This window comes from Rattus norvegicus, chromosome 1 (genome assembly GCF_036323735.1).
Source record: "Rattus norvegicus strain BN/NHsdMcwi chromosome 1, GRCr8, whole genome shotgun sequence".
Classification (NCBI taxonomy): domain Eukaryota; kingdom Metazoa; phylum Chordata; class Mammalia; order Rodentia; family Muridae; genus Rattus; species Rattus norvegicus.
The window spans coordinates 266,878,397-266,905,899 of record NC_086019.1 but is presented as its reverse complement, the minus strand read 5'-3'; the positions used below and the strand labels follow the sequence as shown (position 1 = coordinate 266,905,899).

Here is a 27,503-nt window from a genome sequence, read left to right as displayed (position 1 = left end):
TTGAGACATGGGCCTCACAGCAGGCCCTTGGGTTACCAAGTGCCGGCTCTACACGGCCATCCTGACTTCTCTCTCTTTGCCTACTTATCCTTAGGTGAGCGGTCTCCTCAGCCACATATCTCCACTATGATGTCTGTGCTCACCAATGGTCCAAGGACTGAGGAGCCACTTGACTGTAAAAGTATCTTTTCTTTGCCGATTCAGTTGTTGTCTCACGGCTTCCTGTCTCGTCTGCCTACCTAGGCCTAGTCCTGGAGGCTTCCAGCCTCTGTACAAGGTTGGGGCCTGCTCCTTTTAACACAAGCGTAGTGTACCCACTTTTAACACGAGCATAGTATACCCACTTTTAACACAAGCATAGTGTATCCACTTTTAACACAAGCATAGTGTATCCACTTTTAACACAAGTGTAGTGTACACACTTTTAACACGAGCATAGTGTACCCACTTTTAACACGAGCGTAGTGTACCCACTTTTAACACGAGCGTAGTGTGACCACTTCTAACATGAGCATAGTGACCCACTTTTAACACAAGCATAGTGTATCCACTTTTAACACAAGCATAGTGTATCCACTTTTAACACAAGTGTAGTGTACCCACTTTTAACACGAGCATAGTGTACCCACTTTTAACACGAGCGTAGTGTACCCACTTTTAACACGAGCGTAGTGTACCCACTTTTAACACGAGCATAGTATACCCACTTTTAACACGAGCGTAGTGTACCCACTTTTAACACGAGCGTAGTGTGCCCACTTTTAACACGAGCGTAGTGTACCCACTTTTAACACGAGCGTAGTGTACCCACTTTTAACACGAGCGTAGTGTACCCACTTTTAACACGAGCGTAGTGTGCCCACTTTTAACACGAGCGTAGTGTACCCACTTTTAACATGAGCGTAGTGTACCCACTTTTAACACGAGCGTAGTGTACCCACTTTTAACACGAGCGTAGTGTGCCCACTTTTAACACGAGCGTAGTGTACCCACTTTTAACACGAGCTTAGTGTGCCCACTTTTAGCACGAGCATAGTGTACCCACTTTTAACACGAGCGTAGTGTACCCACTTTTAACACGAGCGTAGAGTGCCCACTTTTAACGCGAGCATAGTGTACCCACTTTTAACACGAGCGTAGTGTACCCACTTTTAACACGAGCATATGTACCCACTTTTAACACAGGCGTAGTGTACCCACTTTTAACACGAGCATAGTGTGCCCACTTTTAACACGAGCGTAGTGTACCCACTTTTAACACGAGCATAGTGTGCCCACTTTTAACACGAGCGTAGTGTGCCCACTTTTAACACGAGCGTAGTGTGCCCACTTTTAACACGAGCGTAGTGTGCCCACTTTTAACACGAGCATAGTGTGCCCACTTTTAACACAAGCGTAGTGTGCCCACTTTTAACATGAGCATAGTGTGCTCATTTCATGTTCAGTCTCCATCTTACTCATAAGGTGAAGTTCAGGTTCTCAGACTTCGCTTCCCAGAAGTAACTATCCATAGTGGAGACTGAAGAGCTCTTCTAAAGGTCATATGTCAGTGGTTGTGTTACACATGCTCTGTTTTCTCAGTGCATGGAAATTCCCCGGTCCATTCGTCTATCCCCCACCAGCTCACAGGTTTGCTGGTAATACCTTGTCTAGTTAGCTAAAAGGTAATACTGACTCCCCTTTGCCCTCTGGACTTCCGTACTTGGCTTTTCCTATACAAAGCCTGCCCCAAGAACAGACTCGGCCCCTAGTCCTTTTCTGTGTTCCTGATCAATCAGTCTTGGGGGGTGTGTTCAATAAACTATTCCTGTTTAACTGAGATCAATGCGCCTATGGTTTGTGTGGAGATGCCTGAAGCACAACACAATCGACTCTAAGCCTGGAATATTTTCAGTTTCTGAGAATTACTGCTAAATAAACTCAGCCCTTTCTAGATCTCTCTGATCTCTCATTGGCTGGTTCAACCCAGCTGTTCTGGCTCAAACGCCTCTGCAAGCTGACGGACTCTCACTCTCTGGCTCATTCTGTCTTCACCTGTGTCTGGCTTGTCTCGCTCCACAGCCTGTCTCTGTAAAACTGACCAGCAAAACTACCTCACTTTTTCCTCTCTCTGCACTGCCCCTCAGCTATGTCCCCTGTCCTCTCTCTTCTCAGCAGAGTTGGGCCTGTCCTGCCCTGTCAAATCTATCTCTGATTCATCACTTTGTCTGCCACTCAATTAGACATTACTTTAAACATGGATGCTTCCTTCCACAAACTAACGTTACCTTCATTGTTTGGGATTAAAGGCGTGTGCTAAGCTGAGCCACACCGCAATTAGAAGCAGGTTTTTCCAGTAAACAACACAATCTCGGGGTTCATGGTCTGATCAAATATCCTGCAACATTCGATCTTGAAGTAAAGCTGACATAAACAGAAAATAAGGAAAGACAGTCCACTCCTCACAGAAAGGTAAATCCTCTGGGTACTGCATTGCCTTCACAGAAGGCTATCTTAACAGGGCCTGTTCTACTTCTCCTTCTCCTCCGAAATTAATGTACACTCTAAATTTTGCTCTTTAATGAGTAAAGAAACATTTAAATATATACAGTATCTTTCCTAAGACACAGGTAGTAAGCTTTGATAAATAGCCTATACTAGTAAGAAAGTCTGTACATTGTTGAAAATGACTTAAAAATTATGTAATATCAAAAAAATCCCTCCCAGATACTGGTAAATAACCTTGAACATAATAACCTTTCTGCCTATAAGCGTTCCATGACAACTGACAGCCTTAATGCCATCTATCATGTGACTCTGCTATTGCAATACTCACGGGTGCTTTAAATGTAATACTTCTTCTATCTGTACATTAATCTGAGAGAATAAACTACTCAGAGACAAGGGCTCCTTTGTGAGTGTGTATTAACAATAAGAATTACATACTCCCGAAAGGATATACAAACAGCAAATCTACATAGAACTTCAAATGCATCTGCCTTTGTTTACCGTAAAATATTGTGATATTGTGTGCTGACAGTGTCAGAAACATGACACATGAAACAGAATCTGAATGACCTGAGATATGTGAAGTAAAATTTTATTTCCCAATGAACCGTATAATTTATCGCTCTTGAATGATACTCACAGTTGAGAACTGCAGCATCAAACGAGGCTGCAGTCTACAGACCTTCTTCCTCCTCAGTCCCTTACCTGTCTCACTTAAGAGCGCAATGTCACGGATGATTAGACACTGCTGTAGACGCAAACACATGTCCAAGCCACTCAGTTCCACTTCACTAAGCTCTCCTTTATCTTTTTGTATGAAGAGGCACATGTATAAAATTATTTTAAATTAACTGTGTGGGCTGAAGAGAATATGCATTTTAAACTGTAAATGTGTCTAATGCATCGTCACAATTGCAAACTTCAACAAAGTTTAAAGTTTGTATTTGTTTTCTTTCCTCAGTGACTTTTGCTTATTCAAAGGGCTGCTATTGTCTGGAAACATTCACAAGTATCTGAAGCAAATTAAAGACACCGAGCTTAACTTTTGTGAAAAAGTTTGACGTTGGCATGAAATCTTTAGTGAAAGTTGCTGGTGAGATTACATCTGCTGGTCTCCTTTCCTTGGGTACCCGGTTGTTGTTGTGTTGTTGGTTGTGGTTTTTATTTGCTGTGAACCACAATTCAGGTGTGTTCTGTCTGTCCCATAGTTCCCAAATGAGAAGACAAATATGACACCAATAAATTAGCATGATTGAAGTTTGAGGACAGAAAAGCTGGTACCCAGTCCCCATGTTCTTCTTACCACTTACTTGGAGAGTAATCAATAAAATATTGTTTACTGATAAAGATAAAACTGTAACTCACTACAAATAACAGGTTATGGGTTGGGGATTTAGCTCAGTGGTAGAGCGCTTGTCTAGCAAGCGCAAGGCCCTAGGTTCGGTCCTCAGCTCAGGGAAAAAAAAAAAACAGTTTATGGAATTCTCAGAAGAAAATGTGGCTGTGGTTCATTTCCATAGAAATAAACCTATGTGGAGAAAACGAAGCTCTTGGTGGTGCTGAGGACCTGACTATAGAGTTAAGTCATAACTCAGTTATATTCTTTTCAAAACTTTTATTGGATATTTTATATATTTATATTTCAAATGTTATCCCTTTCCCCCATCTCCTACCTCCCTCCCCCTGCTTCTATAAAGATGCTCCCACTCCCATCCAACCAGTCCCACCTCAATGCCCTGGGGAAATGAGCCTTCACAGGACCAAGGGCTTCTCCTCCTAATGAGCCAGACAAGGCCATCCTCTGCTACATATGTGGCTGGAGCCATGGGTCCCTCCATGTGTACTCTTTGGTTAGTGGTTTAGGCCCTGGGATCTCCAGGGTGTCTGGTTGGTCAATACTGTTGTTCTCCCTATGGGGAGTATCTCTAACACCTCCCCTTGCTCAGTCCCATGATTGGCTACAAGCATCCTCATCTGTATCAGCAGGGCTCTGGCAGAGCCTCTCAAGAGACACTCATATCTGGCTCCTGTCAGGAAGCACTTCTTGGCATCAGCAATAGTGACTGGGTTTGGTGACTGCATATTGGATGGATCTCCAGGTGGGGCAGTCTCTGGATGACCTTTTCTTCAGACCCTGCTCCACTCTTTGTCCCTGTATTTCCTCCCGTGAGTATTTTGTTCTACCTTCTAAGATAAACCATCTAAACAGTCCCATAACCCATAAAGAAATAGAAGCAGTCATTAAAAGTCTCCCAACCAAAAAATGCCCAGGACCTTCTATCAGACCATCAAAGACCTACTACCAATACTCTTCAAACTATTCCACAAAATAGAAACAGAAGGAACACTACCCAATTCCTTCTATGAAGCCACAATTACGCTTATACCTAAACCACACAAAGACCTACAAAGAAAGAGAACTTCAGACTAATTTCCCTCAAGAATATCCATGCAAAAACTACTCAATAAAATTCTTGCAAACCAAATCCAAGAACACATCAAAACAATCATCCATCACGATCAAGTAGGCTTCATCCCAGGGTTGTAGGGATGGTTCAATATATGGAAATCCGTCAATGTAATCCACTATATAAACAAGCTCAAAGAATAAAACCACATGATCATCTTGTTAGATGCTGAGAGAGCATTTGATAAAATTCAACACCTCTTCATGATAAAAGTCTTGGAAAGATCAGGAATTCAAGGCCCATACCTAAACATAGTAAAAGCAATATGCAGCAAACCAGTAGCCAACATTAAACTATATGGAAGGAACCTGAAGCAATCCCACTAAAATCAGGGACTAGACAAGGCTGCCCACTCTCTCCCTACCTATTCAAAGTAGTACTTGAAGTCTGAGCCAGAGCAATCAGACAACAAAAAGAGGTCAAAGGGATGCGAATTGGAAAGGAAGACGTCAAGATATCACTATTTGCAGATGATATGATAGTGTGCTTCAGGAACCCCAAAAGTTACACCAGAAAACTCCTAAACCTGATAAACAGCTTCAGCCAAGTGGCTGGGTATAAAATTAATGCAAACAAATCAGTCACCTTCCTCTCCTCAAAGGATAATCGGGCTGAGAAAGAAATTAGGGCAAGGACACCCTTCACAAGAGTCACAAAGAACAAACTACCTCAGTGTGACTCTAACCAAGCAAGGGAAAGATCCGTAAGTCGGTTTCTTTCATCTGTTCATGGACACTGTTCCGAGAGGACAGGCTGCTTCTCTGCAAGGCTGCACAGGGCAGAGAGCAGCAAGAGCTCATCCTCTGTTACACGGGCCTCTGCTCTGCTCTGCATTCTTTCTGTGAGCCCCGTCATCTGTGTCCGATACTTAAGCTCTATAAACTGCACTTATTAAATGAGGATAATGATTTTATACACTTCACCATTTGTAAAGAAAGACTGAAGCAGTCTAATTTAATGGCCTTTGTCATAGAATCCAGGACACGGAAAGGAAAGTAATTTTATTTCCATTGTTAATAATTTCATATTCGTGGCTCAGTCCCTTCTTACAGGAACAATGTGAACACATGCTCCCATTATAAAGCTCAGAGGTGGTCACAGACCTTCTAAAGATACTCATTGTCTTCCTACCTATGGAAAACTCACCATCTGCTCCCTTAGATCACAGCCGTAGGGTGAGTGAGTGTTTATTTCTGTCTTACACAGATGGCGGTTTTTTTCCCCTCACTTTCACTACGCAGCATACAACTCATTTCTGTGTTTAGGTCACTGATCCAAAAAGTGGACAGAAGCAGGATCACAGTGAACAGGAGTAACGGAAGGTACTGTGTCTAACTCTGGACAACGAAAAATGATGAATGGTCTTTTAAAAGTATGAGCTCTGGACTAATTTTCATGATTACTGACGTGATTCATAAAATATACATTTTATCTAGCCACCTTTTAAATATCTATATTAACCATCATTTTATAGTCTAAGGTACCTCAGCTCAGAACATCAAGTCAAGTGCTTTGTACATAAAGATTCCTACAGATCCAATGTCTTTCTGTGCACCACAGTGAAGACCTCTGGCCCACTCTGCCCAGGAATGGACTGTGGCCTTCAATGAACTGGTGCCTCCATTGTCCTACTAAAGTCATATATCACTTCTTTAAAAACAGAATTTTCACAAACCACAACATGTGTCAATATCTTAAGAACATTCAAGTATACAATTTGACTTAATGTATTTAAAAAGTAGTTAAACATAATAAATTTACACTATTAAAAGGATCGGAAGTAAATTTTAAAATAATCCTAAGTAACTATGAGTAAAAGTTTGATTTGTTCCCAAATTTATCTACTCATTTTATAAACTTCTAAGTCCACTAAGTCTTAAAAATAAAAGTAGAAACTGAAAAGTAAAAGAAACAAAAGAGAAAAACAAAACAAATGTTGTGTAGTTTAAGTTTGATTTGGAAAACTTTCTTGAATTTAAAGCTAGTTACAGCTTAAGTTTCTACAATGGCAAAAGATTTAACATTTACAGCAAATTCTTAACAGTGATACATGGTCTCACATGACAGACACATTTACTTATACATCGTAATTCAAGTCATTGACCGCACGTTGTAATTAAATTTCTGGAACTATGCTTGGAAGCTTTTGGTGATTTCTGAAAACGCTGGACATAGTTTAGCCGATTACTGTATGATGTTCTAGTTTGCTTCTGGGTTGCTGTGACAACACACTCTGACAACAAGAAACTTAGAGGGTTATGTGGCTTAGACTTCCAGGTCACTTCTTCACTGAGGGAAGTCAGGGCAGGAAATGAAGCAGAGGCCATGGAGGAGCCTTGCCTGCTGAACTCCACTCTGGTGATCACAGTATTAGGCTTACAAGGCCCAGGACCGCCCGCTCAGGAAATGATGCAGCCCACAGTAGACTGGGCCTTCCTACTGAAATTAACACAATCCTCCACGAAATATTCAGTCAACCTGATAAAAACAATTACTCAAATGAGAAAAAGGTAGTTCTAAGGACTGGAAAGATAATTTGGTGATTACGAGAACTGGCTATTCTTCCAGAGGATCCAGACTCAGTTCCCAGCACTCACACGTTAGCTCACAACCATCTGTAATTCAAACTCCAGGGAATCCTGACCCCTCTTCTTGCTTTAGCACTAAGCAGACAAGTGGTACACAGACATACAAGCAGTCAACACAGACATGCACATAAGTAAAAGTAAATTCTTTAACAGCCTAAATGGTGATTCTAGATGGCACCAAGATAACAATTAAGGCTAACTATTTTACATGGTTATCACAGTTAATGCTAACTAGTACACATGATTACCATGTTGTTGACAATTAATGCTAACTAGTACACATAGTTATCATGTTGTTGATAATTAATGCTAACTAGTATGCATGGTTATCATACTTGCTAATGAGTACACATGGTAATTATGTTGTTTACATGTTACCTAGTACACGTGGTCATCATGGTGTTGACGATGCTAACTGGTACGCATGGTTATCTCACTCTCTTGTCACAAGTGTGGAAGGAAATGGGCAATAAGTAAATTTCCTCGCACTTTCCTGTGGAGGTATTTCGACTTGAGATTCTAAAACAGGATTTCATCATTCAGATATTATTTTCAAGTTAATCCTTCGTGCTACTAGTTGGGAAAAATTTCTTAACACAAGGGTTCAGATTTCTGCTATATTCCTGGGGACTCACTAGAAAGCAACAGCTTCAAACATCAGAAGATAACTGTTGTACATAGCAAAATTAATAATACAGGATTTAAGAGTGCTAGAAAAGTAAGTTTGCTCAGTGTGATCTGCATCATAAATTACCAACCTTTCAAATCTGAAACTGCTGTGGGAACAATGAAGGCCACGATGTCATGCAGTCTATGACTGTGCAGAACGTTCCTGCTAAACCTACAGCAGATATTGTTTGGTGTTCAACCAACAAAAGACTTTTTCATACAGATTTCTGCATGCGAGCACTATTCGGGGTAATGGGGACAATGGCCTCTTATCCTAGTGACTATTTCTGGAGGCAGGAGATGAAAATTTGCATATGTGGATGAAGAGGGGAGCCAGAAATGACCTATGATAAAGTGACAGCCAGACTGTTGCTAACGCTGACTAAAGCAGGGACCATGACCATTGACCGCAGTAACAGGAACGTCATTGTTTGACACCACATTCTTTGGGAATGGCCACTCTTTGGGATTTCAGTCAACGTGAAACACAGTTAACCAAGAGCCGGCATTCGAGTCTTCTAGAGGGAAGTTCCCCCAGTGCCTTCTTCAATTACCACAGTCAGGCTCTTCTGGAATGAGGCCCCCAAGGGTCCCACATAGAGCGGGAATCAGGGTGGAAGTGAGCATGTGGCAGAGGCAGCCTGTGAACACCAAAGCATCTTACGACTAGGAGAAGGACGCTGAATCGTCGGCGGAAACGACAAGCTTGGTTATTCTTACCTAGTCATCGTTCATAAGCAGAAGGATGGTTAAAACAGGCCACAGAAACCTAGAATTTTACTGTTACATTTTCACAGCCAATGGTGGAAGGACTAATAGACAGAGGCTGTCTTGTCCATCGCAGAAGGTGAACTGAAATGCATTGCTCTGAGAAAAGCAGACACTCAGCATCGATGCCACCCTCTCACATCAACACATTTGAACTAGGATTGTTTAAAGTGTGTGATAAACATGAGGAAATGCTCCTGGTGGAAAATGTGTTGATTAATAAACAAATTCTGAAAGATACCAGTGAACCTCATTACGTTGACCTTGAGCAAGAAGTCATCGGGAAATATTATCACGGCATTAATGCATTAACAGGAAGACAATGTCCCTCGCATTTTATCACGCGCCACTGAACTGTAACAAACGCTGACAGTTAAAGAGCAAACCACTAAACATTATGACACCATCTCGGTGACAGCTGAAGAACAGAACTGACTACAAGCATTGCTTCAGATTGATTAGGGCGAGCATGGCGAGAAAATACAAAAATAAACTGATTTAAGGCATTTAGGTAGCATCTGTAATACTGGCACCGTACAAGCAAGTATGTGGGATGCAATATTTTGGTCATTTACTGCCGCTAATTTATATTTAGGTCTTATGTATAGTCCTATCATAGAAACATCTATTACAAAGCAGTGTTCAATAACCTTGCTTCATTACCAAGCAATTCATGACAAAGGTCTTTGGGAGAAGCAATAATATTTGCATAATAATTACAAGCACAGAGCTCAAGCTTGAAACGCTATAACCATATTCCAAGAGTTTTCTTTCTTATAAATTAAATTTTCCCCAGAAGCACTTCCAAACTCAATGTTGGGTTTATGAAATTTATTACTTAAAGTTCACTTTCAATGGAATGTAACATCCATCTCCACCTTTAAAATGAAAAGCAGATAAGGATACTTCTTAATTATTTTTGATTGGATAAACTGAGCAGGAAGGCACGCATTTTCAGTGTAGCAATAAATTAAGTGTGCCATCCCCGCTAACGTTTGCGTGGCATCTGTGCTTGTCACCGTGAGGGCCCTGCAGAAAATGCACATTCCCGGAGTCAAATATGCAGTCGCATTTGTGTAACTGCCATTGAACTTTTGCCTCTCAGTAAAGGCTTGTGTGAAAATCCTTATGAGAAACACAATGCTGGACCTTAACAAAGGGGATGATTCAAGCCATCACTACTACATTTCGATGTATTCCAGAACAACCAATGTTAGCAGATGAATTTAGTACTTTTACTGCACTGGAATATGAGAAAATCAGATAAAAATATTTTTAGTTCCTTCTGCCCATTCCATTTTTCCTTCCATAATATAGGTAATTTTCCTGCTAATGAAGTAAAAAATAATATGTCATTCAAATTTCACTTACAAAAGAGAAGAACTCATCAAAGCAGCAAAGATTTGGCCAAAGTCAGCCAAGATTAAAGGCTAATTACCTTAACAAACAACGTCCACCACGGTTCTGTCTGCAGATGCCGTCACACACGCACTGAAGGGCAGTGTCTCCCTAACTACTGTCTGCCACAAAACTGTCTGTCGCATTACAATGAGGATACATGACCACTATAGTACAAAGGTACAAATAAGACAATGCATGTTAAACATAGCTCTAAGGCCTTCCTGCTATCAGCTATCAAGTTCAAATAATCCTAAGGTCACAAATAGAACTGGTCCTCAGAATATTACGTTTTGTTTGTTACTAAAGTAAAGCAAATCACTACCCCTGAGTTGAGAGGAATACCAACAACACAGCTCAGTTCCCAAGGACCAAGATGGACTGCTCGTGGTGAGCTCAACTGTACAAACACTGGCCATAAGAAAACCCTGCACAGCAGCTGGAGAGATGGCAGCTCAGGGGCTAGGAGCACTTCCTGCTCTTACAGAGGACCCAGGCTCGGTTCTCCACATGCACATGGTGACTAACAACTAACGACTGCCTGCAACTCTGGTTCCAAGCCCTCTCCTGCCCTCCACAGACCTGTCACATAATTACAGAAGCTCACATACATACAAATAATGGATGGATGGGTGGATGGATGGATGGATAGATGGATGGATGGATGGATGGATGGATGGATGGATGGGTGGATGGACGGACGGACGGACGGACGGGCAGACAGACAGACAGACAGACAGACAGATCTTCTGTAAATGAAAACAGAATGGTACTGACCTTACTATGTGTTGTGGGTGGGAAAATATCAGTGTTCTTGAATACATAAAAACAACTATTTTGGAAGAGTGTGACATTTCCCCATAGAGTCAAACAAAGGATTCCAACGACACAGGAAATGATCACAAGAATTGACATAGGACTACATGAACTTGAAATGTTCTGCGCAGCAAAGTAAACAATCACCAGGGTGAACAGAAAGATTACACAATGAGAACACATCTGCACCAACTATTCATCAGATGTGAGATGTGATTAATATTGACTATACATAACCAGAGAAACAAGAAAAATCCTATCATCCAGTCAATAGTTGGGCTAATGAACAGAGCACACAGTTCTCAAATGAAGGCATACAAAGAATCAATTAATACTTGAGTAAGTGTTTTACACCCTAACCAACGGACAAAAGCTAAGAAAAATTCTGTTGGGATTCTATTTCAACCCAGCTTCAAAAACTAAGAGAAGAAACATGGGCATGGAGAAGGAGCGCACTGCTAGTCACCGCCGTGGCCATCAGGAAAAGCGGCTGTGCTGTCAGTACAGGAGCTCCCCATATGATGAGAACCAGAAACAGAACTGCTCTACACCCAGCGAGCTCCAGGTCAGCCCAGCGAGCTCTAGGCCAGCGAACCGGGAAACGGAACTTTAATGAATGGATACAAAGAATGAGAAGTGTGCACGTATGCGTGGACACACACACACACACACACACACACACACACACACACATGAGAGAGAGAGAGAGAGCACAATCAGTGAATTAAGAGTAAAATGGCTTGACTTTGAAATCCGTAAGTAGATTTAAGTCTAACACAGAAAAACAATATATGGCCTATGTATAGAATCTTGATTTAATTGTGTGTGTGTGCGTAGGGACATGAGAAGTGAATGCTGGGAGGAAAATAGAATAAATGTGACTTAATGATGGGGAAATAAGGATTGTCTGGGGTAAGGAAGGGAGGCAGAGGGACAGAGAGGGCCATGGACGGGGAGAGACGAGGAAATAGTACATGACAACATAGAGGAAAGCCACCAGACGCAGTGCTTCATAAGTTAAACAGTAAAACAATCGAAGACAATGGAAGTTTCCAATCAAATTCACACTGTGGTTATCAGTCTGCTGTACACTGTGAATTCGAAGCTTTCCAATATTTAAGACCTTCGCTGCCAGATCGGTGATGACTTTTTGGTCTGACAAAATGACATGGGTCAGCATATAGAAGCGCAGCATCTCTACTATTCAGTGTTCTCTAGCCAACCAACATGTGCTGCCAAAAAAGGACACACAGCCATGAAAGATTGAGACTGACGTCACCTAATGGTCACTGGCCAATCTGGACTGAAGAATCAAGGAACCAAAGCTACAGTGATGTGCAGAGGCTTCTGAGATGGCACTCTCTGTCCTCCATTGTGCAAGGCCACAGTCTCTTTAAACAGTTTAATCAGGATAACAGATATTGTGTGTGGAAACCAGAGGTCAGCCACGATAGCTTCCTCTGTCATGACCTATCTTATTCCCGTTTGACAGTGTCTCTCCTGAACCTGCAGCTCTCTGTTCTGGCTGGATTGAGCACTGTGATCCCACAATGCTCAGCTTTCTGTGTGGCTTCTGGAAATCCAACCCCAGGGCCCCATGTTCACCTAATGAACACACTGTGAACTCAGGACTCCTCCCAGCCCCACCGTACTGTTCCGACTACACTGACTTTGTGGGTGCTTTTGGAAATTACCATGATTCCTGTGGATTACTCCATTTTCTCCATCCAGCTCCTGAGTCCCAAGGCCACTTTCAAACCTTGAATATGAATTTAGAGTTTTGTTTACTAGGGATTTGCACTGCATCTGTGGGTCCCTTAGGGCAGCATAGATAGTCTATGTTAATTCCACAGACATGGGGTTAACAGATATGTTCCATAACTCAGCAAGTGTTGGCGAGGATGTTGAAAACAGAAAAGTACTGTACATTTGCAAATCACGATAGTCATTATAGGAGAGAGCAAAGAGGAATCTCAAAGAATTAAAAATATAACCACCATATGACCCAGCAATGATGCTTCTGGATACAAATATGAAGGGAATGATACAAAGAGACGTCTGTGCTCTGTGCCCTCTGCAGCAAAATTAACAACAGCTGACACAGGGAGTCAAAGTATCCATAGATAGATGAATGGGTAATGAAAATCACACATGAGTGCAAGTGACACACACACACAAACACACACACACACATACACGCACACAGACATGCACACATGCATACATGCACACACACACTCAAGCACACCTGCACATGCAAATGCATGCACACACACACTCAAGCACACATGCACATGCAAATGCATGCACACACATACTCAAGCACACATGCACATGCAAATGCATGCACACACACTCAAGCACACATGCACACATATACATAGGCACAGGCACATTCACATGCAAATGCATGCACACACACACATGAACACATACACACATGAACACACACACACACACACACACACACAAATGCGCGCGCACACACACTACTCAGCATCATAAAAAGGAAATTCTGTCATTTGTGACAACAAAGATGGACCGGGATGGCAATAGGCTAAGTGAAGTCACAGGAAGGCTGAGAAGGGACGGAATGATAGAAGAGAAGTCACAAAAGCAGGGGAAAGAATCATAGTGACCAAGAGTGGGGCTGTAAGACTGCAGAGTTCAGTCAGTCGGATAGTAAGGAACAGTGCAACTGAACCACTGTGCACCACGGTGACTGTGATTAATGATACCGTGTTTTGAAAACTGGCAAGAATATTTTAAATGGTGTCCTGGCTGAGAAAGATGAGCTACGAAACAATGTGTGACACACACAGAACACAGTGCTCTGCAGAGCAGTCAGGTACAGCTTCTCCCTGTAAATTTCAAAAGTAGATCGTGTTGGCCCATATGTATGTATTAATTTTTAAGTAAAATTAGTTTCTTTGTCAGTGCGTACCAGTGTAACACTACGATAAACACTGTAAACTTAGGGCTTAGAGTCACTTGACTTTTTAAGTTCTTTGGGATAAAATGAAATTATGTGTCTTAAAACAAACTCCACTCAATGAAATTTATACATTGGCACCCATTCAAGGATTTCTAATATTCTAAAAGGCTAGTGCGCTAATGTTTCTTAATGGGTCTCAAACTGCTTTAGAAAGTGAAATCATACTATTTAATTCAGAAGCCAAATAAATTTTAAAAAGATTGTCTTCTCATATTCCCAGTAATCAGCCATTTTGAGTTGTACTCTCCACACACCGACTCACATCTAAATACCTTTAATTCCCTCCTGTGAAGGGAAATGTTTGTCTTACAAACCAGTGAACGTGATCGTAAGCCACACCGGGTTTCTCAGAAACAGTTAAATAACTATGTAGTCATCCCACCATCTCTCGTTTTCCTAAGAGTGAGTTGTCCACTGCCTTTTAAGTCTTTTTCTCTGGGATAGTCTTTGTCATAAAGACTCCTCTGTGAATGGGTCTAGGAAATCTCTTCTCTGCACAGACCTCAGGCTTGACCCATTCTTTGTTTGGCCCATGGAATATCTGGAGATGTGCTCTAGGTCAGGAGCTGACAGGAGCCTCGGCAGCTAATGGCTTGACTCCAACTAGTCCTGAGCTTCTGAAGCATGCCTTCTCAGGTGGTGGCTGCTCCTGCGATAGAAGCTTTCCAGAGAGAAAACCTTTACAACAGTAACAGCCAGTCTGTCGGCCACATAACACATGTGGCTTCTATTAGATGTCAGAGTTGATGCTACAGCTGGTACAGCTACACTTAAGGTCCCTGTCAGCTTCACGTCTAAGGAGTGGGTGTCATTAGGACCTTGTTATCCAACAGGAAAGGTCGGTGAATCTGTAATTTATGCATATAAGCTAACTACATGAAACAGGCTGTAATTAAGAGGTCTGGAAATGTGGTGCCAGTCAAGCCAGCTGTTGCTGCTGAAAACGGCAGACAGGTACCTGAGCTCAGAGGGGAGCCGCCCTTCCTGGGTGGAAGGGATGGAAGAGAAAACCTCCCTGAGTCCACACAACTTTTGATGTAGTCAGTAAATTAAGTTGCCCTTCCAAACCACTTAGCTAAATGTCTCAGGATAAGGTATCAAATGATGGGCTCAAGATATCCTTAACTAGAGAGCTAGCTAAATCAACATATCTAGGAGAGAGGACAGACACACAGATCAATGCTGGTTACTGTCACTTCCTGACAGGAACCATGAGCTGGGACACCTGGCTGACGGCACTCAGAAGCAAACAGAAAGGCAGCTACGTTCCAAAGTTCTTACTTCAGAATGGCTCTCATACTGTTTGAAGACTGGCTGCCTGGAGCTTTTGGTGAATGCTGAACATACATGTCAGGCGAAAGATGCAAACCAAAAGTGCCCAGAGTCAGGGCAAGCGCAGTGTCCAGAGAGGAGACTCTAGAGGCAGGTGAGAGGAACCTGGAACTCGGGTGGGCAGCAGCATTAACTGCACACTTGAAAGAGGTGCAGGCAAAACTGCGTGAATTCCATTTTGAGAGGCAGTTCCAAAGACAGTAATCAAAACATAACTTTACAGGCAGAAGATCTGGGAAAAGCTTCTCCATGTCAGGAGAGAACACTGTCTCTATAGTTCTGCATGGTCAGGGCTTACTGACAAAATATTAGCAATATCAGACGATTATTGAATAGCAAGTAAATATTGGAAGTTAAGGGAAGAAATATTCAAGACAGTTTAGACACCTCAGTCATTTTTGCTCCAATGTGTTGATGAGAGACGTTTCTACTCCCCTCAAACACTCTGTGTTCACATCCTGAAGCAAGAACACCACTCCCAAGACCCAGAGTGGAGGAGAGGCACCGTGAAAGCTTCCCTCTATTATCTACAACCCCGCCTTAGAGCGGGGAGATCTAGGATCTAAGATCTCATCGGCTGTATCCCACTGTTTCATGAAGGGGAGCTGGGTCCAGAGAAGTGACAGAAATCTGTAAACTCTCTCAGAACAACACAGATCTCAAATTCAGGACAACGCCATACGTGTATCTGTCTGACTGTCCATTCATCTGTATTTTTAAGTTAACAACCATACTGGCATCTAGAACACTCCACAGTTTCAGAAGAAATCCCTAGACTTAAATGGAAGCAGATTCTACAGTGCCCCCACGCCCCACACGCACGCCTCTAAAAATAAACCGTGTACGATCTGGAGATGAAAACTTTGCTAAGTTCAGAGCAAGGGCCAGGAAGAAGAGATTTGCTCCCAGAGAGGCTCACTGCCTCCTGACAGAAACATCTGACATTCTTCAGGTGGTGATAGGCACATGTCCCAGCTGCTGTGCCCTTCTCACTTGCTCCCCCTTCAGGATGGGCTATAGTTGTGTTTTGTACACGAGAAGAAGGTGAATGGTCATCTATGCCACGGCAGACCGCACTGGACTGTGCTATTTCACAGGCTCAGCTGTCCCTGAGCTCCACTCCCACGGGACAGCATATGCTGTTCTTAAATTACAGACTGATTTGACAAACGACAAATTTGGAACCAAGATGAGGGAGAACACTAGCAGAACCGGACTTTATACAGCAAGGGAGGCACTGTCACACAAACAGGTGGAAGCAGGCAGAGCAAGCGAGGAAAGCAACAATCTCTTCAAGATGAGGATAACGGGGTGTGGGGGAGAGGGCTGAAAACAGGAGCCTGCTGCTCATTGAGACCAACGAGCCTGGGGTGTGTCCTTGTGAAGTGAGCCCCTCCTCTGCCCGAAAGGAGCACTCTGGGTTTGATTTTTGTGGCAGGAAATGACTGCAATCACTTAACAATCTGATTCTTGACAATTCAGACTTATTCTTAAGGTCGGTGGAGTCAAACTTTCAGTCTAACTCGTGGGACTTCGTACTCACTCTTTGGGGGCACAGAGGGTGCTACAGGATGAACCTCAGCCTCGAGATGCTAGTGTGAACATCCATATTAAATCCCACAAGGCTGCAGCCCAAGCTGGGTCAGATGTGATTCAATTTCCCACAGAACACGGCAAATGGCAGCAATGGAGATGATCTGTTCCCAGGGTGGCTGCCGGAGAAGACAGTTAAAGACCTCGAGCTCCAGATCTTCCCTCTGAAAGGACAACAGCTTCAGAGGTTACCAGTAACTGATGTGACATCATTCTTTTTATTCTAAAAGACACTGGGGAAAATACATACAGATATACATACACACATGTGAAAAATATACATACACACACACATATATAGCAGCATTAACTGCATACTTGAAAGAGGTGCAGGCTATAAATATATATATATACACACACACTCTCTCTCTCTATATATCTCTCTCTCTCTCTCTATATATATATAGAGAGAGAGAGAGAGAGAGAGGGAGAGAGGGAGAGATATTTAATTCTAAACATTCACAGTTAGCATCACATTTAATCATAACCTGAAGTTTGTCTGCAGAGTTGAGGCCCTAACAGAAATAATAACGGAAGGCAGGAAATGAAAGCATTTGAGAGTGATTTCTGCATGATGAGAGACTAAGGCCAGCTTGTGAGGACCAGCACTCTTACACAATTACTGTCCGAAGATCAGATAATGAAATATAGTCAATCCAATATGTTTTCTCATTAAACAAATGAGAATCCAATGGGAAAGCAACAATATAATTACAAAGCACTATGAATAAACAGGACGTTAGCCCGCATTGATCCAGCAAGTCCTTGGGAAACATGCTCAAGACTTTCTGACCGACGTTAACACTCAAGTGTAATTGATTTTTAAACAGTTATTTAAATAGACATCATTTAAAATGTCTCCAATTTTATATGAGTAGTGACAATTTACACAATCGCCTGATATCACTGGCATAAATTAGATAGTGGATTTTATATTATAAATACATTTATCTTCACATGCATTTTAATGTTATAATATATATTTTAATTTTATCGTAAATTAATCATGGTTCCCAATACCGTCACAACTCATAGAGATCTATTTTCCCCCATAATTATTATTTTGTTAGTACTTCCCTAAAATGCTAGTGATTGATTCACAACAGCAGTCCAACAGGAGATTCTGACTGCCGTGATATCACACAAGTCTTGTGATGGATTCCCAGGTGTTGCTAGTTCACGCATGGGACTGCACGTCAGGTCTGGCAATGGTAGATGGCCCAACCCCCATCCTCCTACAGAAAGGACTGTACGGATTCAGAGATAAAAAAGTGCATCATCTTTCAAGACAAATAAATAGAACAGATTATGACATTAAGTAAAATAACCCAGACTCAGAGAGAAAGTATCACATGTTTTCTCCCATGTATGGAATTTAGATTTAAAAACAAATGATTAAGAAGAGAAATTTTTGGGAGAAAAGAGGGCAATGAAGGAAAGAAAGAAGGGAGGTGGAAAGGATCACAAAGAGGGTAAACATGATCAAAGTATAGTACAGAGGCATATGTGTGCACAGGGCATGTGTATATATATGCACAGGGCATGTGTGTGTGCATATAGATACATGCATATATGTATATATATGCATATACATACAAATGTCATTATAAAAGCCAAATATACAACTTAAAATTAAAAACATGGACTGGGAGACAACCCATTTATTAAAGTAATTTGTGTGCAAGAATAATCCCCTAAACTGCAAAAAAAGCCAGCCCCGATGGCACAGGTTCCCATATTTGAGGAGGCAGAGACAGGCAGATTCTAAGGACCAATGGTCAGCCAGCCTGACAAGCCTACTTAGCAAGCTCCATGCCAATGAGAGAAATTGCTTCAAAAGCCAAGATAGACAGTTTGTGAGAAAAGACAACTAAAGCTGACCTTTGGCTTCCATATTTATGCACACACATGTTCATGTAAACTCATATGTCTTAACACACACACACACACACACACACACACACACACACACACACACACACACCAAAATTTAGGAACAATATTACAGAGCCTAAATATACAAGTATTCAAAGATGTAACGCTCTAACAAGGAAAAAGACATAAACAGCATCTTTAACCTTGTCCATCATCAGGAAAATGAATGGAAACAAAGCCCACGACACACTAGCACATCACACCTCTCAGGATGTCTAGAATAACAAGACAAGACACTAAAAACTCTTGACAAGGATGTGGACAAAAAGGAGTTCTATACCTTGACAGTGCCTTGATACATCTATTAAATGAAACAGTCTATGGATTCCTTAAGGGATTAAACACAGATCTGGAAATGGCCCTGCTACACATACAGGTAACTAAACACACACCTCACCTGATCCCCACACACCAATGATCATTATAGCATCATAAGAAACAAGAGCCAAAATCAGCTTAGTATCTGCATGCATAGAAATAAAACTTTTAAAGGATGTTTGCAAGATGCAGTGGAGGGATGGGTGTGTTAGAGTAGAGAAACAGCCGGACAGAAACACTTAAAAAGCTGGGGAATGGAAATAGCTACAATGTTATCAACAATGGGGGGGGGGGAAAGAACACATAATAAAGTATGTTGGAAAACACTCTAGAAGCCAAGGCTCTGAGCTTGAGACACTTCGATGACAATCAGCACAACAGTCTGCAGAGTTTGTTTCTCAGCTCGAGCCGAGTTAGGGCAGAATTCTGACACCATTGCCTGCTTCCCGGCAAAGGAGCACAAGTCTTTTAATGCCATGTGTTAAAGGCCTTGCCACCAGCGGAATGGCTCACATCTCAGCTCTAGCTTAGTAAACAAAATGAGTTAGAGGATGGTCCATTAACAACCTATACTTTGTAAAGCTGGACATTAAGTAGAAAAAGATGAATACCCATAATGCACTCTACTTAAATCACTTTCCAAGTCTTAACGTTTTAAAGTGGATTTTATGAGCCCCTGGAAAAGGCGATCCAGAAAAACTTTATTAAAACAATGATTTTTACAGTTTCAAGGAAACAAGCCTATTTTAATTCCATCTTAAGAGATCTCTGATTTTACCAATAGATTCCAAGGCTGATATCATTAAAGTGCTATGCATTGCTTTTTAAAATCCTATGTCAACAAATCCTTGCACATGATGCACGTTCCAAAGTGTCTAAAACATACTTGTTACCAATTATTAATTTCTTCTGATCATTCACAAAGAAAGGAGGCATGAACTCTTGCCCCGGAATCCAACCACAACACTGGGCTGTGAAAACAGCTAAGAAACTTCAAGGCACTGGCAGACTGACACTGGTCGGACCATCTCTATGGGTGTTTGAATGCAAACTTCAAATTAGGGACCGTCTCCGGTCACAGGATGTACAGGCGACCGAGGTGGAAGAAGACGGTTTCGACAGTGAAGGATGCAGCGCTCACAGCGCAGCATGATTTCGACGCGGAGCGCTTTCCCTGAAAGACAGAAAGGTGGATCTCCACGCTTCGGGCACATGTAGATGCTGCCTACGGGGCCTTAATTATGTAAGGAATAATTGTGTGAGCCATTTCCTGAATGGCTTCCCTTTAAAACTCCTTCTGATCTGGCTGTACTAGTCTCTGTTGCCTGTCACGATGCCGCCCAGCTTCACTCACCAAGTGTCTCTCCCAATCATCTTTCAATATTTTAAACCACGCGGGTACTTTACTGTTCAGAGTTGTTAATGCAATGGACACTTTCCCATCTGCCAGCATTTTCCAGTAGTGTTCCCCGCACCCATCCAGACCTTTAGTATGGTCCTAATCAATTTCTCTACCCAGCGCAATGCCTCCTTCATAGTTCAAATTTGATGATGCTGATTCTAACTCCCTGACTCCACCTAGTGGTGGAGGTCGGCAGTTTGTGCAAAATCTCAGTAGTGAGCTCCCCACCGGTGCCTGGGCCTCTGCTCTTGGCAAACACAAGCCAACACTCATCTAGCCTTAGGCTTGGAAAGCTACACGTGCGCACTGTGCTTCTCCCTGGAAGCCCAGACTTGCGCAGCCAACTGTCCTGCCACTGGCATGAACTGTCTCCCTCTGAATAAACTTAAACACTGGGTGTAAAGGAAACACGAGATTCTTTCTAAACTGCTGTCTAAACCCTCTGTACATACACTCTCTCTTCCAGTGCTCAGAGCTCAGTCCACCTGGGGGTAGGTAAAGCCCCAGGATTTGTTCTGGAAAACAGTGTTCGTCATCTGTTGTAGCCAATCTCTCAGCGAGGATTATGTAATTGGATGTTAAAGGAAAATTCCCAAACTCACATTTTCTCTTCACTGTCTGTGCCGCGCCCAGAATGCAGCTCTTGCAGCCGTTCCCTGTCTTTTCTCTCTTGCATCCACTCTGCATCCTCTTCCAGAGTATTCCTTGAGAGTACCCCCTTAGCTTTAGGGGAACGATGTAAAGTTTGTGGCTGAGCACTAACTTCCTTGGGCTCTCAGGACCTCTGCAGCCGTGAGGCCCTGAGAGCTTCCACTGGCTGAGAAGAAAGACTTCCTTGACCAAGGTTGAGAAGAGCACTTGACCACCCACAAATAAAAAACATAAATATTTACAAGTCAGCATGAGTCTATGTCGACTTATCTAAACAATATATCGAGTTCCCCACCTAGTACCTATGATTTCCCCCTCACAGGCTGTGTATTTGTCTGTGTAGACCAGGATTACAGTGCCAGGCACAGATTTCTTCCTCTGAGGTGGGCCACAAACCCAGTCAAAGAGTAGGTGGTCACACCTTTCACCACGGTGCCCCTACTACACCAGTGGCCACACACTGCTGGGCAAGTTGGTATAATGACTTGAAAACATCGTCCAGGACCATGAAAGTGAGCCAGACAGGAGGGGACTCTAGACAACTAAGAGGAGGTTCCAATGCACGTCTAGCTTGGTTTCTCCATACAGTGCAGCCAAGATGTGTGGTATCTTCACTAAAATCTTAGAACTCACACGGAAAGACAAAAGACCCTGGATAACCAAACCAATCCTGTGCAAGATGACAATGATGATGATGATGGCGGAGTCACTACCATAGCAAATTTAAAGTCATATAACACAGACATGATAATAAAAAGAGCATAGAAAAGCACGCACGCACGCGCACACACACACACACGCGCGCACACACAAACCCAGACATGTAGATGAATGAAATTAACTAGAAGACCCAGACCTACATTCATGCAACTATAGCAATCTGATTTTTTCACAAAGTTTCAAGAAATACACACCAGAGGAAATATGACATCTTGAACAAATGCCGTGAGAAAAATTGTCATGTGTTAAAAAACATGAAACTAGACCTTTATCCCTGACTTTGTACAAAAATCAATGTCAAATAGATCAAGACCTCTATATCAAACCGCAAACACTGGAATTGCTGGAAGAGAAAATCGGGTGGGCACTACAGCATGCAGTAATAAGGACCTGTACACAGGACTCTATCACTCAAGAAGTAAGTGTTAAATAGGACCTCAGGAAAAAGAAAAGGATGTTATACAGCAAGAGAAAATGACTAAGCAGCCCATGGAATGGAACAAACTCTTCTGCCAGCTACACATCCAACAGGTGATTAATGTGTGGAACACACAAAAACCAAACAGTAATGAAACAAACCACCACTCAAAGCATGGGGCTATAGGTCTGAACGCAGGGGCCTCTCGAGGAGAAACACAGATGGCTAATAAATGCATCATAAGTTATCAAGGAAATACAAAGTAATGTGGTTTTCCTTTAACAATTCGATCACAATGTAATGTGGATGCTGTAAAATTCAACCAATTTGCTACTTTATTCAGAAGTCTAAGGTCATCGACACACAACTTGTTGATAAAAAATTTCAATTACACTCAAATATCACTCCTTGCCCATTTGTGGTCATTACTTCTTCTAAGGTCTATGGTACTATTATTGTCATGGTTACTACTGAGGGCATGCGTGTGACACACACAGGCAGGTGTATGGGCTTCAGCAAGGATATGGAGGCCAGAGGACAACTTTAAGGGGTCAGCTCTCTCCTAGCTTTACCTAGGCTCCAGGGGTTGTGCTTGGGTAACAGATTTACACAGAAAGCATCTAGACCTGCAGGACCAGCTCTCTTGATCTCTCTCTCACATGGAAATCTTTGCATATATTGGTGTGTGTCATGGTGTCAGGTTTTGCCATAAGCACCTTTACGTACTAAGCCATTTAACACGTATCATAAAATGGTCTATACAGGGCTAGAGAGATAGTCCCGTGGGTAAAAGCAAGTACTATTCAAGTATGAGAAGTTGAACTATCTGGATGTGGCCGTGTGCGTGTGTAACTGTCATGGCTGTCGGCTCACAGAGGCAGGGGGATCACTAAGGCCTTTGCAGCTGCCATCCTAGCTCCAAGTTCACTGAACAACGTTGTCTTGGGAAACTGAAGGCAGGGCGCCAGAGAGCACTTGACATCCTCCGCTGACGTCTGCATGCATGTGCACGTGCATAGAGCTCTAATCTGTCACTCTCCTTCCCAATGTCTGTTATAACCTTTCTTGTCTCTTCAGTTTCCCTAGCAGACACAAGGTTGTATCTCCTTGTATGCTTATATGGTTTACTATGGGAAAACACGCATGCATTTGCCAATTTGATCATATAATATGACAATTATATTCACAATACTGTATTAAGTATAAACTCCCAATACTTTTATCACCCAAAGAGAAATTCTACACACCCTTTGCAAAGGTTCCTACCCTTAAGTCTACCTGTGATGGCAAATACCACGCTCCAATGGATTCACGTTTCACTCTTTCATTTAGTGATCGTCGATTATGTACTATGAAAATAATGTCTACTCGCGGACTCTGACAGCATCTATAACATTGAGAAGTCTGGTGGGATTATGTAAATTCTTTATGCATTCTAGACACTGATCCCTTGTCAGATGTAGACTTACAAATATTCGCTCACATTCTGTGACTTCTCTTGTTGGTGAGCCATGAGGGAAGGGGAAGCATTCAAGAACCCTAAATAAAGTCGGTTCAGAGGAAACTCTAAGCCTTCACTCACCAGACACTGAACGCTATAGAATTCCCAGGCCCCAAGTCTGTGTAAACCACGTTTCTACCACTTATAAGCTATACAGCTCACACGTGTGTATTTGAGCAGGATGAACGGGTCGGGACAATGTCCAACGTCCGAGGAAGAATCTCATCGAACTGAGAAAGAAATGACTCAGCCAAAGACCGGGGCTAATGTCCTAGGCAGAAGGAACTGTGAGAAATAAAAACCACTGAAAGGATGAACAAGCTACCCAAGACGGTGAAGGGCAAAGAGCTTGCTGAAAGTGAGAGATATGTGGTCCATGACCCTGGAAGACAGCTATTGTCTTACACTATCCACAACGTGCAACTTAAAACAAACTCCATTTCTTCTTTAACAAACCACAGAAATGCAGTTCTTCCAGCTCCTCAGGCAACGGATGGGAAATGATATGCAGGCACCCCCACGGAGAGAAATGTGGTAATGAACACAAAGGCCACAGCCAGACTGTGGCCAGCAGCCTAGCTGGCGCTCACGCCTGGAAGTCCTCCAGGACCAAAGGCAGCCACAAAAAGGCGAAGGCTTCAACAGACAAAACAAAGACTTTTAGTAAGGGTTTGGGCGTGGAGATCAAGCAGACTAGGATATATGTAAAGACGTCGGTCGGGATATGGTTTCCTGGGGGACAGTGTGTGTCTAGAGAAACAGGAGTGAACAGACTGCAGTGCAGAGACCCACCCTAGAGCATGAGAGACAGGAGAGTTTGCATGCAGTTCATAATCTGACAGCGGGTGTGCTTGGCCATGCCCGCCCTTCTAATGTTTAATCTCCCATGTTTTCGCTGTTCTGAGAGGACATGAAACTGCCCCGCCATGTACCACGTCATACCTCGGGTGTGGTGAATTAGGAAACCATAATATTTATGCAAGAAAGAACGGGTGTGGGATCACATATCTGCATGTGTGGGAACAGGCATATGTAAGAGATGAGTCTCCACCGGCAGGACCCAGGAGATAGGCTCAAGGAGGTCGTGAGTCCATGCGAAAGTCTCCAGTCCATGTTTCATTTTAGTTTGAATGATGCCAATGTATTGTTTTCAGAGCCAGATTTAATTAAAGTACAATCTGATAGCCCCATATCAAGTGTGTCCCAGCTCTCTGCAATCTTCCCTCGGTCACCACCCACCACATGAACCTGGACAAACGATGAATTCAGCTCAGGCACTGCAGATTCTCCCAACCATAATCTAAACTCTGCTGAGCACACATAAAGTGCCGTGGGTGCTTCAGAGAGGAGCGTATACGCTTTGCAGCTTGTCGGCCTGACCGTGGTGTACGCAGACTGACGCTCTGCACCTGAACCCTCAGTCATACAGAAAGCTAGTGCTCGCTTTAAGACGCACATTCTACCTCCAATGGTAACCTAAGGACTTAGCATCCCTGACTTCAGTTTATGAATTTCACACCCGATATTAAATTTCTGCTATTAAAAAAAAGATGAGGCCAATTAGAACACATTCTGTTTCCTGTGAACTTCAATACTGATAAAAGACTCGCACTCCCCTTTTCCTGGAGCTTAAACCGCACGCGTCTCGGAGGTTTACCAGCCTGCACAAGTGTGCGGATGGACTACTTACTATGTGTGACGAGAACCCCTGCCAGACGGCTTTCTATGGAGCCACACGCATAAAAAGTTACTCACCGTTATCGTCAACTGCCAGCTTTCGGAGCAAAGTCACCTTCATTTGAAATCCACAAACAATTATCTTAAGGAAAATAAAAGGCAATTCTATGCACAATAATGAGGCATATTAAATACTGTAACAGCTAGATAAGGGGATGGCACTGACTTATCAATGGGGGAGGACTATAAAGGTTTTATAGAGGTTAGACACAAAGGGACCACAGACAGTGAGGTTGTTATCCACTATGTATTAATCCCCTTGCCGGAATTTATCTGGGAGATTTATACGATTTGAAAACTAGAGGACTGTTATTAAAATATTTCTTCCTTATCCATTAACGAGCAGGTTATCCATTAAAATATTTCTTCCTTATCCGTTAATGAGCAAGGCCTACAAATTAATCTGTTTTACTAAAATAAGGAAAATATGGTTCTGCATTCAATTAAGAGATCACATTAATATACAACTTCAATTGGGATGTGATTAAAATTTTGGATTAAAAATAGAAAATATCAACAGAAACAGTGAAAGTGAAATTAATCCTAATAACTCTCAGTGTTTGAGTAGGCTGCTACAATGCACAGTATCAATGATGATAAATACATTAAATTCATATAAAACATTCTTTTTTTCTTTTTTCATTTTTTTTCAGAGCTGGGGACCGAACCCAGGGCCTTGCGCTTCCTAGGCAAGCGCTCTACCACTGAGCTAAATCCCCAACCCCCATATAAAACATTCTTGACGGAATAGTTTCCACAGCATATCTTAAAGAGTAACCAATACACAACCATTCTAAAGAAGCTCGGTGGTCTTAAAAGTGCACTGATAACATTATGTAATGACACACATGCTCACACTCTGGACCCTAGGTACCACTCACCCTTAGACTAACGCAGGTTCCAAGTCCCATCACTGCATCATGTCCATCACTAACACTGAGGAGCTCAGCTTTACCACAACACAACAGCTCTGCTCTGGGTCTTACGGGATCGGAATGCACTAATGTCAGTGTGACCAATCGGACAGACACAGTTTCTGACTCCCACCTGCAGAATGGGCTTTTAGTCTCCAGGAAATGGGACATAACTCATGGTTAACTGTGATATCACATAGTTATTAATGTGCTAGTGTCCAGAATTTGGAGGCAGTTCCGTTTCTGTGCTAATGGCCTAGACAGATGCATTGCAGCCAAACGACTCTAAATGCTAGGCTTCAATTCTCCTCAGCACAACGTAGAGGGCGGTGCACCACCCAAACGGTGCTGTTTCTAAGTTTACGTAAGAACTGGAGTTCTCAGTACTCAGACGTTTGTCTCGACTGACTGGGAAGTAACCTGAAGTAGTCCACGGAGGTTCTAATGTAGCTTCCTCTGCGATTCAGACTCTGAATGTTCACGACTGTCTCAACAGCATCACTAAGCAACACTACTGCCCTAGAATAATCGAAAATTTAATTACATTTTGCATTTCAAAGCTCTTTCTACATGGAAAGTAATTTTATGCAACTTATATGAGTATTCTAAAATAAAAGAATAGCCAAAGGTTATATGTAAATTACTAACTATCTACAGGGAGCAAAACTGACTTACTGCTTGCTTCCTGTCAGTGCGTCTGCCAAGCAAACCGGGTTCTGAAAGTGAAAATACATTCTCCACATCCCTGGGAGGAACGCTCACACGGATGACGTAATAGAAACCCACGTTCTGG

The 27,503-nt window shown here is 42.5% G+C and overlaps 1 protein-coding gene across 5 annotated transcripts in view; it reads right to left on the bottom strand.

The window, feature by feature from the left end:
• Atrnl1 (attractin like 1) overlaps positions 1-27,503 on the bottom strand; it is a 540,797-nt gene that overhangs the window by 310,948 nt on the left and 202,346 nt on the right. The window contains exon 27 of one of the 5 annotated variants that reach the window (XM_039095277.2): positions 220-17,278. The exons of the other annotated variants lie outside the window; for them this stretch is intronic. Within the exon in view, the coding sequence (XP_038951205.1) occupies positions 17,132-17,278 (147 nt within the window). The 3' untranslated portion in view covers positions 220-17,131. Of the gene's footprint in view, positions 1-219; positions 17,279-27,503 lie in introns of those variants that run through there. 5 annotated transcript variants of the gene reach the window in all.